This window comes from Danio rerio, chromosome 23, assembly GCF_052040795.2.
Source record: "Danio rerio strain M-AB ecotype USA chromosome 23, GRCz13ab, whole genome shotgun sequence".
NCBI classification, from domain to species: domain Eukaryota; kingdom Metazoa; phylum Chordata; class Actinopteri; order Cypriniformes; family Danionidae; genus Danio; species Danio rerio.
In genome coordinates this window covers 1,644,945-1,659,316 of record NC_141043.1, presented here as the reverse complement: position 1 = coordinate 1,659,316, position 14,372 = coordinate 1,644,945, and the positions used below count along the sequence as shown (strand labels likewise).

The 14,372-nt window shown below is 34.6% G+C and overlaps 1 protein-coding gene across 5 annotated transcripts; it reads left to right on the top strand.

The window, feature by feature from the left end:
* The first annotated feature begins 1,283 nt into the window (after nucleotides 1-1,283).
* Nucleotides 1,284-10,088, top strand: fbxo30b (F-box protein 30b). Of its 5 annotated transcripts, none has more exons than XR_015522723.1 (3): nucleotides 1,284-1,495; nucleotides 4,762-7,360; nucleotides 7,830-8,466. XR_015522723.1 is itself a non-coding variant. In NM_200432.1 (3 exon segments), coding segments are annotated over 2 exon segments (2,496 nt in total). In that variant the 5' UTR covers nucleotides 1,384-1,495; nucleotides 4,762-4,809; the 3' UTR covers nucleotides 10,012-10,088.
* Nucleotides 10,089-14,372: the final 4,284 nt, after the last annotated feature.

Below are 14,372 nucleotides of genomic sequence, written 5' to 3'. Positions count from 1 at the left end.
TTATTGAATGCTTGAAAAACATTAACAACAAATGCCATCAATCAATCAACAACAATCCAGGGGGTTTCAGTCATTTAGTCTAAGATAAGTTCATCAAATTCCTTGTTTGTGTTGCTTTTAAGTTTGTTGATTCCTCAATAGACTCAACGTACATTTTCATTACAATTTTAGATTTTGAAAAGAAAATGTTTACACTTACAAAACTTTCTCTTTTTCGAATATGAAATTTGGCCAACAAAAAATATAAGTTTTATGAAATAAGTATTTTTTTTCGCATTCATGGAAACCCAAGATAACATTCTATATATTTATATATTTATATATAAATTCAAAATCTGCCTTCACATAATCTTTTATAAAATCGAGAACATCAAAATGTCATTGAATAAGGGCAAATCCTAAATAAATGAACAGAAGTTTCAGGATTTTACATAGATTTTGGGACAAAGTATTAGTTTGGATCCGACAGAAAATATCTGTAAGACTTGACTTCTCATGGGAAATTATCAAGTGTGGCCCAATATTTAAGGATAAATATATCTTATCAAATTAATTAACATATTATATAAAGAGGAATTTGTGATATATTTGAAGACATTAAGACAGATGAAAAGCCAAAAAGCAAGAAATTTATATTCATCATTAGAGGATTTTGGTTTCATATTTTGATTATTAGCTTCAACTGCCCTGCTACAAATTTTCCTTTATCATTTATTTTTTGATATTTTAATTGTTTATGTTGGTATATTTTTATTAATGAGGATGGAAAGATTGTGAATGTAGGCAAATGTATTGTTATCTCAGTCTTTTGTGTAATTCTAAAAAGTATTAATGCCTTTCTATTACTGTTCAAGCATTGTTAATAATAACAGTAATAATAATAATAATAATAATAATAATAATAATAATAATAATAATAATAACGTTAAGGATTCACTAAGCAAAAAAAAAAAACAGTTGTTTATATCATTCTTAAGCCTTTTTAAGATTACAGTGTCTGGATAGCATCTATGAATTAGTTTAAATATAACTTTGCTTCTTAAAAAAAAATTGTGGTGTAATAACCAAACTTTCAGGAAATATAATTCACAAAAACATTCCAATATGACATTACATAAGGCACAGTAACAGAATCTTCCTGAAACAGGGCTCTTGTTTTCTTTTTGCATTTTGATTAAAGAAAGACACTGTTAGATAAAAAAAGACACTGTTTAGCAATAAATGTGTTTCCAACGGCCCCCTAATAGTAGCCTATAAATAATATCCGAGCAAAAATGGAAATCAGCGTCATGACGGCTGTATTTTTTTATTTTGCGTAATGACGTCATCGAGGCGCGTCCCGGCCGGATTGAGTATTTTTGGACAGGGCAAACGGTGATGATTGTGTATATTACACTGCAGCAGTGTTTTAAAGTGTCCCGTTTGACCATAAAACCGGACAAGTGAAGAAAAAGGCGAGCGGGTAACGCGGGGAGTCAGTTGACACAGTCTGTGGGTGAGTGAGGAGTTTGTTTATGTTGACTCCAGGCAGAAAGTTGAGCTAGCTAACAGGCTAACCTCAACACAAAGCAATAAAGTAGAACAAAGTTAAACGCCAACAAAATAAAGATGCAAACAATACTACCGCAGACCCGAGGAGGCTTCTTAACTTCATTCTGCACTGTTTAAAGTGTCCTGAAGTTTGAAGTGTGGTAAAGTTTTCAGTTTGTCTAACTTACCAACTAATCGCTTTGTAAACATTAAAAGCAGCGCGTTTTGAGAAACTTTAACTATAAGTGTCTTGAAATCTTAAAAGTCGTCTCTTTTTTAATATATGATTCGATGTCTTGTAATTGCTAAAATACTTGGAGGACATCAGCAACACATGAGTTAACTGGGGCAGTTTTGTTTATGTTAACTAGAACTTTGCTGGATAAGATCAAGTCAGCATTAAGATTGGCGTAAATTTGGTTTTATATTTGCACATTCAGACTTTCACCTTAATATAATTTCAAATAAGTTTTCTTTGCAAATTGTCAATAGGAATATCATAATAACAGTCAATGACAAAAACAAGCTGAGGTTAAAATAAACCCGACTAACCCTTGTAAACCAAGACCAGTCAGTAAGTTTGTTTAACTTTCATTACTTATTACTTAGTTCATTAACTTATTTGCTGCAAATAGACCAGGGGTGCCTAAACTTTTTTGCACGAAGGGCCAAAAACCATAGAGGTAAAATTGGCTTTATATTAGAATATTCAGACATTTTCCTTAATAATATAATTTCATTAAAGTATTCTTAGCAAATTCTAAATAGGTAAATCATATTAGCAGCCAATGACCATCAAAGTACAACACTGTTAACAGTGAATTAGATTGTGTTAATGTTGTTTTGAAGACCTACATGCATGCTAATTCTGATCGAATATTCAAAGTAACATGGTAAACAATTAAATAAACTTCTATTAAATAAATAAACTTCTCAGTGAACGAATGTGTGAATATAAAACCAACTTTACCTCAATCCAAAAACTAAATATCTATATATTTATATTTATTTATATATATATATATATATATATATATATATATATATATATATATATATATATATATATATATATATATATATATATGTGTATATATATATATGTGTATATATGTGTATATATATATATATATATATATATATATATATATATATATATAAATATATATATTTATGTATATATATATATAAATATATATATATATATATATATATATATATATATATATGTATATATATATATATATATATATATATATATACACCAAACTATTTTATATTAAAGTTGCCATGGGTAATTTTCTAATTTATTTCCTAATATTTAAAAATAAACGGAAAACATTACTTTGAATCATATTACCTAATGTAGTATAATAATAATAATAATTATTATTATTATTATAACTATTGCAATAAAAAAACAATTGAATTAAAATTGTAATGACAATCTCTAAACCATCCCTATCCTACTCCCTTCTCAGATCGTATGGTGGGCAAAATCAATTGAGGTAAAGTTGGTTTTATATTGTGATTTTTCAGACATTCTCATTAATAATATAATTTCAGAAAAGTATTATTTGCAAATTCTAAATAGGGAAATCATATTAGCAGCAAATGACCATCAAAGTACAACAGTGTTCACAGCCTTTATATAATTAAAGTATAATTCAATTATTCTTTGCTAATTCTAAATAAGGAAACCATATTAGCAGCAAATGACTATCAAAGTACAGCATTGTTCACAGTCAATTTGATAGTGTTAATGTTGTTTAGAAGTCATCCTTGCATGCTTATTCGGATAGAATATTTAAAGTAATTTTATTTAATATTTGCTTATTTGTTAAGTATAACTAGTTATTGAGGTAAAGTTGGTTCTATATTCACACATTCAGACTTTGGTGTTAAAAAAAAATAGTAAAGCAGAACATAAAAAGTTTAATTAAAGATTAATTATAATGGAGTACTGTTATGAGCACAACTTGTGACACGGTTCCTTTATTGTTTACCATGCTACTTTGAATATTCGGTCTGAAGTCGCATTTAAGAATTACTTCAAAAAAACATAAACACTCTTTAATTGACTGCCAACAATGTTCTACTTTGGTAGTCATTTGCTGCTAATATTTATAATTTAAAATTAATACTTTTCTGAAATTATATTAAGAAGGTGAATGTCAGAACGTGCAAATATAAACAACTTTGTATTTACTGTCAGTTAGAGCTGCACGATTCTGGCTAAAATGAGAATCGCGATTTTTTTTTTTGCTTTAAATAAAGATCACAATTCTCTCACGATTCTGTAGATATAGAATCATTATTTTTTTTCTCAAACATATGGTAAAACAACAATAATATTATGTGTAGGTCTACTGGCTTTTATAAATAATTTTATTCTACTAATAATAATTCTGATGTTGAATTAATATGTTTGAGATATATGCTTGCGTTCTGTCATTGACAACATTATAAGACAATTTTGTTCACTGGTAAAATCATTTGTCATTATCAGATTATATTCAACAATATACAGGCTAGAGTAGTTATACTGACACTGTAAACATTTATTTTTCATGCACAACACTGTTCGCTATGAAAGAAAAAACATATCAAATGCTTGTCATAATCATAGCCTAACTCTAAAAAGCGATATCATTTAAATGACGTGCACACTTTCAGTTTCATTTTGACTGCTAGTGCTGTTCATACTTCACACGCGGCTCCCAAACGATCACTCTGTGCCACAAACTGATTATTATTTACAACTGTATTACCTGTTACTCGCAACATATGCAGGTTCTGTTCACTAAAGAAGACGCACGCTCGTCTATCAAGTAGCGTGCGCACCCGCCCTCTCGGTCAGCAGCTTACGTCACGTGTGATTTCCCGGCCGCGAATACATAATTATATGAAGACAGAAATTACATTTTGGGGATGAATTATACCTTATAAATACATTACGTGACTCATTCAACATCATTTGGAGGTGTCAATGTCACTGAGCAACGTATGTGAAGCAATGAAAAGACTCGTGCAGCCGCCTTTTTTTCTTTCCTGATCTTGAAAATATGATTGGCAGAATCGTAGAAATGCTGGATTAAGATCGTCTAGGGGGTCAAATCGAGATCGCGATCTTTTTACGATTAATTGTGCAGCTCTACTGTCAGTGTACTTATTGTACAGCCTAAATGTTTGAAAATCCAATCTCAGCTTTGCTCTCGTATTGTTTTGCAGGGATTCAGACTCCCGCTCTTTCGCATCTCGCTGCTGTCATCTCTAATAATGGAGGAGCCCCATTCTCACTGCATGTCCTGCATAAACAGGCGATGCATGCTCAAACCTGAACCCGGCACGTCCTGTGACCTCATCAGCTGCTCTTTTGTTTGTGGCGCCATCTTCCACAGCTGCAAGGCTACTGAACACAAGCTGCTATGCCCGCTGGAAAGGGTGCCTTGTCTTAACCAGAGCATTGGCTGCCCTTTTACCCTTGCCCGTGGCCAGATGGCAGAGCACCTTGAGGTGTGTCCTGCAGGTGTGGTGTGCTGCTCTATGGAGTGGAATAGGTGGCCAGTGAACGACAAGGATTATCGTTCGTACGAGCGACTGAGTCAAGAAGCAGATGAGGTGGAGCAGCTGGACATGGCGCTCGCCCTTCAGGACCAGCGCACCATGTTAGCATCTCTCAAACTCGTGTCTCTGGCTCCCACTAGCGGCCCAGAGAAAAACACTGGACAAACCGAAAAGCCTGGTCAGGTCTCAACTGCGGAATCTCCAAGTGCGCAGGTGGAAACTGTTGAGATGGAGCACGCAGCAGGCTGCTCTACAGACAAGATATCTAATGGGATTAATGGTCTAAAGGAAGAGCATTATGGAGAGCTTTACCAAACCACGGTAGAGACAACCAAGAGCCTGGCTGCAGCTCTGAACGTCCTGATCCACCTCAATTCTACAGAAACGGACTGCACAGCTAATAATGTGTCAGCTGCACTTCCAGAGCGCAATGGGGAACTACATGAGAGAGTGAGGACTACAGAAGACTCAAAAATAGCCAGCGGAGTCAATGGTCTAAAGGAGGAGCTACAGCCTCAGCAGCACCACAAACTCATGGAGCTCGGCAGGAGCTTGGCATCTGCCCTCGGTGCACTGGGAGATGCGGTTAAAGGCACTGAGCCTGTCAGCGGCTCGATAGTTAATGAGAACGGTGAGCTCATCCCGTCAGAAACCTTGGAGGCTGTGGATGTTGAAATGGTTGAATCTGGGGCTGTTGGGGGATTGGATGGTGGAGAGACCGCTTTAGATGTTCTTGCTCATGCGGCAGCAGATGAGTGTTGCCCAGACATGTTAGTGGACCTAGATAGGCAAGGTTTCTGCAATGGCTCTCATAGTATGGTAGATCACCTAATGGATTCTACTACAAATCACAATCAAATCCCAGAGTCCCGAGGCTCTTGGGAGATTGTTGGCCCTTTAGTTCCCCATAGACCTGAGATCAGACATGACCAACATGCTTTCGTGATCCAGGAGGCCTCTGGATCACAAGCCCCATTGCTTCAGCAGCCTGTACACGCTCAGACTCTGACGGTCCAGAGAGACGTTGAGCTGCCTTCAATGGCATTAGACTTTGAGGATCGGGCTTTTGAGAGGAAACTCCAAAACCTGCAGTTTCTGCGCAGTTTTATGCCACTTGCTCTTAATGGACGAAAGGGCTCTTTTACCGAATCGTTCCCCTATAGAAATCCACGCTGCAAAATGGAGGACAAAGCTGTGGATACGTCAGATTTAGATCAGGAGCCGGTGGATGATCCTATGGGACTTGGAGAAATTGACTTCACGGCAGCCGCACTTCTATTCTGCCTTGAGGAGTCGCCGAGAGCTCGGAGGATATCCGACACGGTTTACGCATTCGGGGGAACGCGTGTTGACTTCGGCACCCAGACGTTTAGTTTTCCTGCTGCCATCTTGGCAACGAGTACGATGGTTGGAGAGGTCGCGTCCGCATCCGCTTGCGATCGAGCTGCACCGCGCCTTTCGCAACCAAGTCCGTTTTGCACTCTTCGCCTTGATCTGACTCTGGAGCAGCTCGTGCCTCGTCCAAGCTGGGCTCCACGTGAGGGCTCGATGTTTACCTTCGAATGCGGACAACTCTTCCGCCGAGAAGAGTTCCTCTCGCATTTCCATAACGTTCACGGAGATATCCACTCTGGACTCAACGGCTGGATGGAGCACCGCTGCCCGTTAGCGTATTACGGCTGCACGTTCTCCCAGCGCAGATTCTGCCCATCCACTCAAGGGTCGAAGATTGTTCATGACCGCCACCTCAGGTCATTCGGGGTGCAGCCTGTCTTGGATCCTGTGACAGAACCCAAGTGTGATCACCTGAGTGGATTGCCGTTTGAAGTACTTCAACACGTAGCCCGGTTCCTGGATGGCTTTAGCCTGTGCCAGCTGTCGATGGTGTCTCGAACAATGAGGGATGTTTGTGCCAGTCTGCTGCAGAGCCGGGGCATGGTGGTGGTGCAGTGGGAAAAGAAGCAGTGCTTGGATGGTAGACGAACCTGGCAGATCAAGGACAAGGTACAGTATGTCTGAATTAAGGGTGGGCGGTGTGACTGAAATTCTGTATCATGTATTTCATGGCAACAATATGCATGTAAACAATAGTTATTTAAATATGCAAATCAACAAATTCCCTGAATAAAGAAAAAGGGTTTTAATAAATAAACTTAAATACTTCAGAAATCATTAGGATTTTTTTATTTTTATTTTTTCACATCATGAATATGAATGAGATGTTATGCTTGTATCATTAAATACATATCATTTTCTCAGTAATGTCAATTTAAATGCAAAGGTGACATTGTTTGAGATGTCTTTGATGACAACTTGATCTAAATACATTATAACCTTTCGATGTAATGACATCTTGGCAACATAACTTGTCATAAATTGTCAGAACATTGTCTGACAACGTAACTTGTCATACATCTGTCATAAACATGATTGTCATGAGGCCATAATAACTATCATGAGTTTTATAACAGCATCATGAATATTTTATTGACTATAATTACAGTTATACATTGTAATTAATTGTCATTAAATATGAATGACGCTGTTATAAAATGGGCACTTTTACCGAGTTATTTTAATGACAAATTCAGTTTGTTCGTCTGAAAAAGTGCACTGAACAATATTAATTACACAAATATATTAGCCTTGGACAAATATGTTTATGACAGATGTATGACAAGTTATGTTGTCAGACAATGTTCTGACAATTTACAATAAGTTATGTTGCCAAGATGTCATTATTTACATAGATTATTTGATGTCTGGGTAATTTGATGTTGTCATGACAAAGCCATGATGTATTTGTTTGCCTAGTTGTCATAAAGGCATGCGATTTGCCTTTAAATTGACATTACTCAGTGAATGGCATTTACGAAATGAAATAAATTTGTTGTCATGATCATGCATAACTTTATATACATGATGTCATGCCATAATTATAAAGGTTTCATGACAGTCTTATGAACACCCCTTCAACTAAAATGTTACCAAAGATTTTTTTCTCTTTAGCCAAGTGTCTACCATATTATCAAGTCTCCACCATCTTTTCTATTTGATGAAATGTTGCCTAGTAAGGCTTTGTTTTTAAAATAACGAAATTGGCTTGGCTGTACCGCTCATACAACTTGCAGTATAATAATTAATACTTAATAATAATAAAGAATTGTGATTAAAATCTTGATTTTACTGAAAAAAAACTGACATGATGTTGTCGCCACATCTCCCTTTCCTAGTTTGCATATACTCTTCTGACTGTACCTCTTTGTTAAGCTCAGTGGAAGAAACAGTCTGAGCAGGTAACACGTTTTATCATAGAACCATTATTAAAGCTCCCGTGAAATTTGCATTTTTTAAATTTAATGTTTGACGTAATCTCATCTAAAATAAAGAGAGGGCGGGACATATAGCAGCCCCTCCCCTTTTTGAAAAACTTGCCAGCAGCATTAAGTTTTTCTCACAGCTCTGCCAGTCAGAGAGGTCAGACTCAAGTGCATCAAATGAAAAGCAAATAAGAAGAAGAGGGTGGGGCATGTCAGATACTAGAGGCCAATTGATTGGTCTGAAAATTTGTTGAGAAACTGAAATATTTGAGTTGACGTAAAAAAAAAATTGTTAATCTATTTAACAAATTTAGCACATTTTAGCTCTAAAGTGGTTATTTAAAATACTTTTAATGTTTTATATTTTGTTACAGACATACAGTGTCATCCTGCAACTTTTTCAGCATATGAAATGCCCCAAACACTATTTTTAACTGTCCAAAATGGGGGAAAAAATGTTTTTACTCTCTGATAGTCAAAACAAGTTTAAAAAAAAATTATATGTTATATATGCATTAAAAAATCGTTCAGGAAAAAGTGTTTTATGTAAATTCGGACCACGAGTCCACATGTATGGACATCATTTTTCTCTAAAAGTACATCATCTCAAAAGATTTTTATTTTAATTAGTTTACTATAAGCCCAAATAGCAAAGAGAAATAAAAAATGTATGTAAAAAACACCCAGGGCCTTAAGAGGTTTTAAACATGACTTTTGTAGCACACTTGCTTATAGACTTTCTCAGGGTCGGAGTGGCACTCCTTTTCAGCCCTGGAGTTTCAAGCCTCAGACCGGCCCACCTCAGTTCACGACTGACTATATTAAAATAAGGTCATTCCAATTCAGTTTCTAATTACACTATCACGTCTTTTTTGGAGAAAACAGCTGCTTTAGAACTGCAAATATTCAACAACCCTAACAGAATTATATGTCTTAACAATAAAAATGAAAAAAAAAAAACATACTCAGACGAGGATCAAACCCAGGTCAGCGGCGTCGTAATCTAACGTGCTAACCACTGGACCACAACAGTTGAATATTGAGAGGTGACTCATCTGACTTATATCATCATTAACCTGCAGGCTGGTTATATATAAAAAGAGCAGAGCTGCGGTAAAATAATGAATAAGAAGACTGTGGTCAAGTAAATAAATAAATAAATTAAAAAAGTGTGACTGCTGAGAGCAACAGATTCTGAAGCTAGGGACACCGGACCTCACGGCCAAAAAACGGACCGGCCCACTGGGAATTCTCCCGGTCCTCCCGATTAGCCAATCCGGGCCTGGACTTTCTTAAAACTAACATACTGATGCTAACATGTAAAAAACATTGTTTTAATTTTACTGGAACTGTAAGTATCTGTGTAAGAAACTGTTTGGTTTTTCCGCAGGTTTGGCGTTTCAGTACAGCCTTCAGCCCGGTTAACAGGTGGGAGTTTGCTGACATCTCTAGCATGGCGGACCACCTGAAACGCTGCCCATACAATGAAGTCCTCCGACAAGTGGAGGCCGTCCCGCTGCCCTGCATGTGCACGACCCGAGAGCTAACACGGGACGGCAGATCACTGCGGTCTGTTCTCAAACCAGTGTCATAACACAACGCAAACTGAAACGCTACAGTATCTTCCATCTACAAAACACTATCACTTTGTAAATAAAAGGAAACAAAGTATTTTTTTTTTCTGTTGATGTGATGTTAAGATTATTTTTTTATTAATATACCGAGGATTAATTTAGTCTGAGGGCGTTTGATGCAATACTTCATCTACTAAAATGAAATGGTTTGGCTTCCTCTGCACACACACACACACATTTGCTTCTTATCAAGACGAAAACTGGTGTTCTGGAGAAACGAGGTTTCATTTAGAGCAATGATCTCAAACTCAATTCCTGGAGGGCCACAGCTCTGCATAGTTTAGTTCCAACCATCTCCAATGAACACCTGCTCAATAGTCTGTAGTGGTATTGAACGCCTTGGTTAGTTGGATCAGCTGTGTTTGATAAGGGTTGGAGCGGAACAGTGCAGAGCTGCGGCCCTCCAGGGATCCAGTTTGAGACCTCTGATTTAGAAGGATTATATGATCTCTGTAACGCTTGTGAAACAGTGACTAAAGTCTTTGTTTGTCTCTGAATGGATTTTGCTTTTGCTCCGTTTTATGCAGACATTGCATTGCATGTTTGTTTCTATCAGATCCAGGAACAGTTGTCATGCTTCAGACTTGAAGGGCTTGGATTTATATCAAGAATAAAAGAACACACCACCTAAAAAGTGGGCTCGTTTCATATTTAGCTAGAGGTAAACAGTTGAGTTTTATCATTTCTTAATCCATTCAGCTGATTTCTGGGTCTGGGGGGAGCACTTTTAGCTTAGCTTAGCATAAATCATTGAATCAGATTAGACCATTAGCATCTCTCACACAAATGACCAAAGGGTATTGATAATTTTCCTTTTTAAAGCTTGAATCTTTTCTAGTTAAATCGTGTACTCAGACTGACGGATGTGATTTTATAGGTCGATATGGCTTAGAACTATGCTCTCATTCTGGTATAATAATCAATGAATTTTGTTTCCAAACCATGATTTGAGCAAGGGCAGTTATTTTGTGAAGCACCTAAAACTTTTGCAACCACAGAGAACTTTGTGAGATACAATTCAGAATGAGTTTTAGTCTGTCTTAGTACACTACTTACAGAATGTCATGCTTTAAATAAGAACATATTCGAAATTCTTTGAAATCTAGATGCTAATGGTCTAATCTGATACAATGATTTATGCTAAGCTAAGCTAAAATTGATTGATTTAATATTTTTAGTTTAAAAATTGTTGTACAAATGAATCTACTAGACAGCAAATTATATCCTTATAGGTTTTGAATGCTAATGGTCTAATCTGATTCAATGAATTATGCTAAGCTAAGCTAAAAGGGATTGATTATTGAAAAAAAAACACATTTAATATTTTTAGTTAAAAAAATTGTTGTACAAATTAATCAATAACTCGATAGCAAATTATGTTCTTATAAGTTTTAAATGCCAATGGTCTAATCTGATTCAGTAAATTATGCTAAGCTAAGCTAAAAGTAATTAATTGATTATTGAAAAAAATAATGCTTTACTTAACATTTTTTTATTAAAAATTTGTTGTAAAAAGTAATCAACTACTCGATAGCAAATTATGTCCTTATACGTTTTGAATGCTAATGGTCTAATCTGATTCCATGATTTATGCTAAGCTAAAAGTGATTGATTGATTATTGAAAAAAAAATACTGATTGATTAAATATTTTTAGTTAAAAAAAAATTGTTGTACAAATTAATCTACTACTCAATAGCAAATTATATCCTCTTAAGTTTTAAATGCTAATGGTCTAATCTGATTCAATGAATTATGCTAAGCTAAAAGTGATCCCGCCAGACCTTTAGATTGGCTAAATGGATTTAAAAATTATAAAACTTAACAGTTTAACACTAGCGGAGATGTAAATTAGCCTATTTCCTTGTATATGTGATGTGTTCCCTTTAAAGTGAGAACTTCTTCAATTACATTGTCATTATTTCTACCTGAAGAAATGGCATCAGTTAATCGGAGTAAACTACAGTCCATTCATTTATTTGTATTTAGCGAAACATACATACTAAAACATGCTGAACAGTTTTGATTCATTCACCAGTACTGTATCACTTAGTACCAGCATGCCAACCATGAATATATATATATCAACAATACTTGCACTTTACTGAAATTAGTGGCCGTCTGCACTCTGACCCGCCGTTTCCTCACTAACTTGGAGCTAATACTGTGTTCTAGATGGAAACTTTTGATAACACTATATTTGAGTACACAGATGAGCTCTGTATACCTTACATATATGTGACGTGTGGCGTATCATAACCTGTCTGCATTTTAACGCGTGCTGTGAGAATTTGTGAAAGCTGATATGATCTGCAGCTGATGAACCGCAACCCCAGTGTTTGTTTCTTGTTTGTTTCTGAACAGCTATGCAGTGTTTACATGCTGGGAGCTGTTTTAGGCTTCTCGATATTGTGGGTCACCAATGGCTGTTCATTTTAAATGGAAATGAAGTGTTTTTTTGTTTTTGTTTTTCGTAATGCAGTCCATATATTGTATTACAGAAGCCATGTTATATGAAGTCTGTTTTTCTGGTATTTAAGTGGATTGTTTAGGATTTAAGAAATTGCAAATGCAGTTTGGTCGGAGGTGCATGTGTTGGAGGGTTTGACTTATGAATTAAAAATATATATATTTTATTATCTTTATTTTGGCGTGGTGTTTTTAAATAAGAAGAATCAGACCAGCCCAAGGAAATGAAATATATATATATATATATATATATATATATATATATATATATATATATATATATATATATATATACATATATATATATATGTATATATACATATATATATATATATATATATATATATATATATATATATATATATATGTATATATATATATGTATATATATATATATGTATATATATATATGTATATATACATATATATATATATATATATATATATATGTATATATACATATATATATATATATATATATATATATATATATATGTATATATATATATATATATATATATATATATATATATATATATATATATATATATATATATATATATGTATATATACATATATATATATATATATATATATATATATATATATATGTATATATATATGTATATGTATATATATATATATATTTTTTTTTTAATTATTATTATTATTATTATTATTATTTTTTGTAATGGAATTTTTATTCTTGCATATAGCTTTTTACATTTTATAACAACCCAAAAAACAATCTCCAAATAAAACAATCATCATCTGCAAATAAATAAGTAAATAAATAAAATAAACAAAATAATAATAAGTAAAACAACTACAAATACAGAGAAAAAACTATAATAACAAACCATTTACATACATGCATACACATGTACCTTCACTCAATCCACATGTAAGGTTTTTAAATGATTAAAGAATGCAATAAATTGTTGTTTTTCAAAAAAAAAAAAAACTTCTCCCCTGCCTCTGATATTTTAATTTTCTTAAGTTTTTAAATCTTTACGCCACAATGAAATAGAGGGGGTTTGTGGGGAGGTCCAAGACAACAGTATTTTGCACATGCGAGAAGAGATGCAAAAGCCACAATCTCAGCGTGTCTCTGGTTTAAAGGTTGACACTGAGAGGGAACATGCACATGAGCTGTACCTGAGCTGATCATTGCCATTTTTCTGTTGTTCACCTGTAAGAGTTAAAAGCCGTGTCTAAAATATAAATTTCAAGTGTTGGTTAGGACAAAAACTATATAAAAAAAAAAATCTCTTCTATCGCATGTCGCTGCTTTTAGTTAGAAAATGGTTCAAATCAGCCTTTAGGCTCGCTCCTGTTGGTGTCTTCAATCTGGCAACCTGCGCTTGCGTGCGCTTTTAACAAGGTGTGCAATGCCTAGTTCAACCACTGGGTGTCAAACTTACATACTGCACCTTTAAAGCACATGCATATTATACATTTTTACTCTGATGGTTACAACTTCTACTCAACTATTAACTCAATTTAATATGCAGATCCTGTGATGTGACTTGTGAATGCGCACAATGTGAGATCAATGCTGAAACTAGATATATTGTGCAGCTCTAGTTGAATTGTATGAAAATTTACGATTTTTAAAAGGGGACATGGCATCAAACCCGCCTATCTGTCTGACCATATATCTATCCGTCCATCCATCTGTCTGTCTGTCTATTTGTCTGACCATCCATCCGTCCATCTATCTATCTATCTATCTATCTATCTATCTATCTATCTATCTATCTATCTATCTATCTATCTATCTATCTATCTATCTATCTATCTATCTATCTATCTATCTATCTATCTATCTATCTATCTATCTATCTATATCTA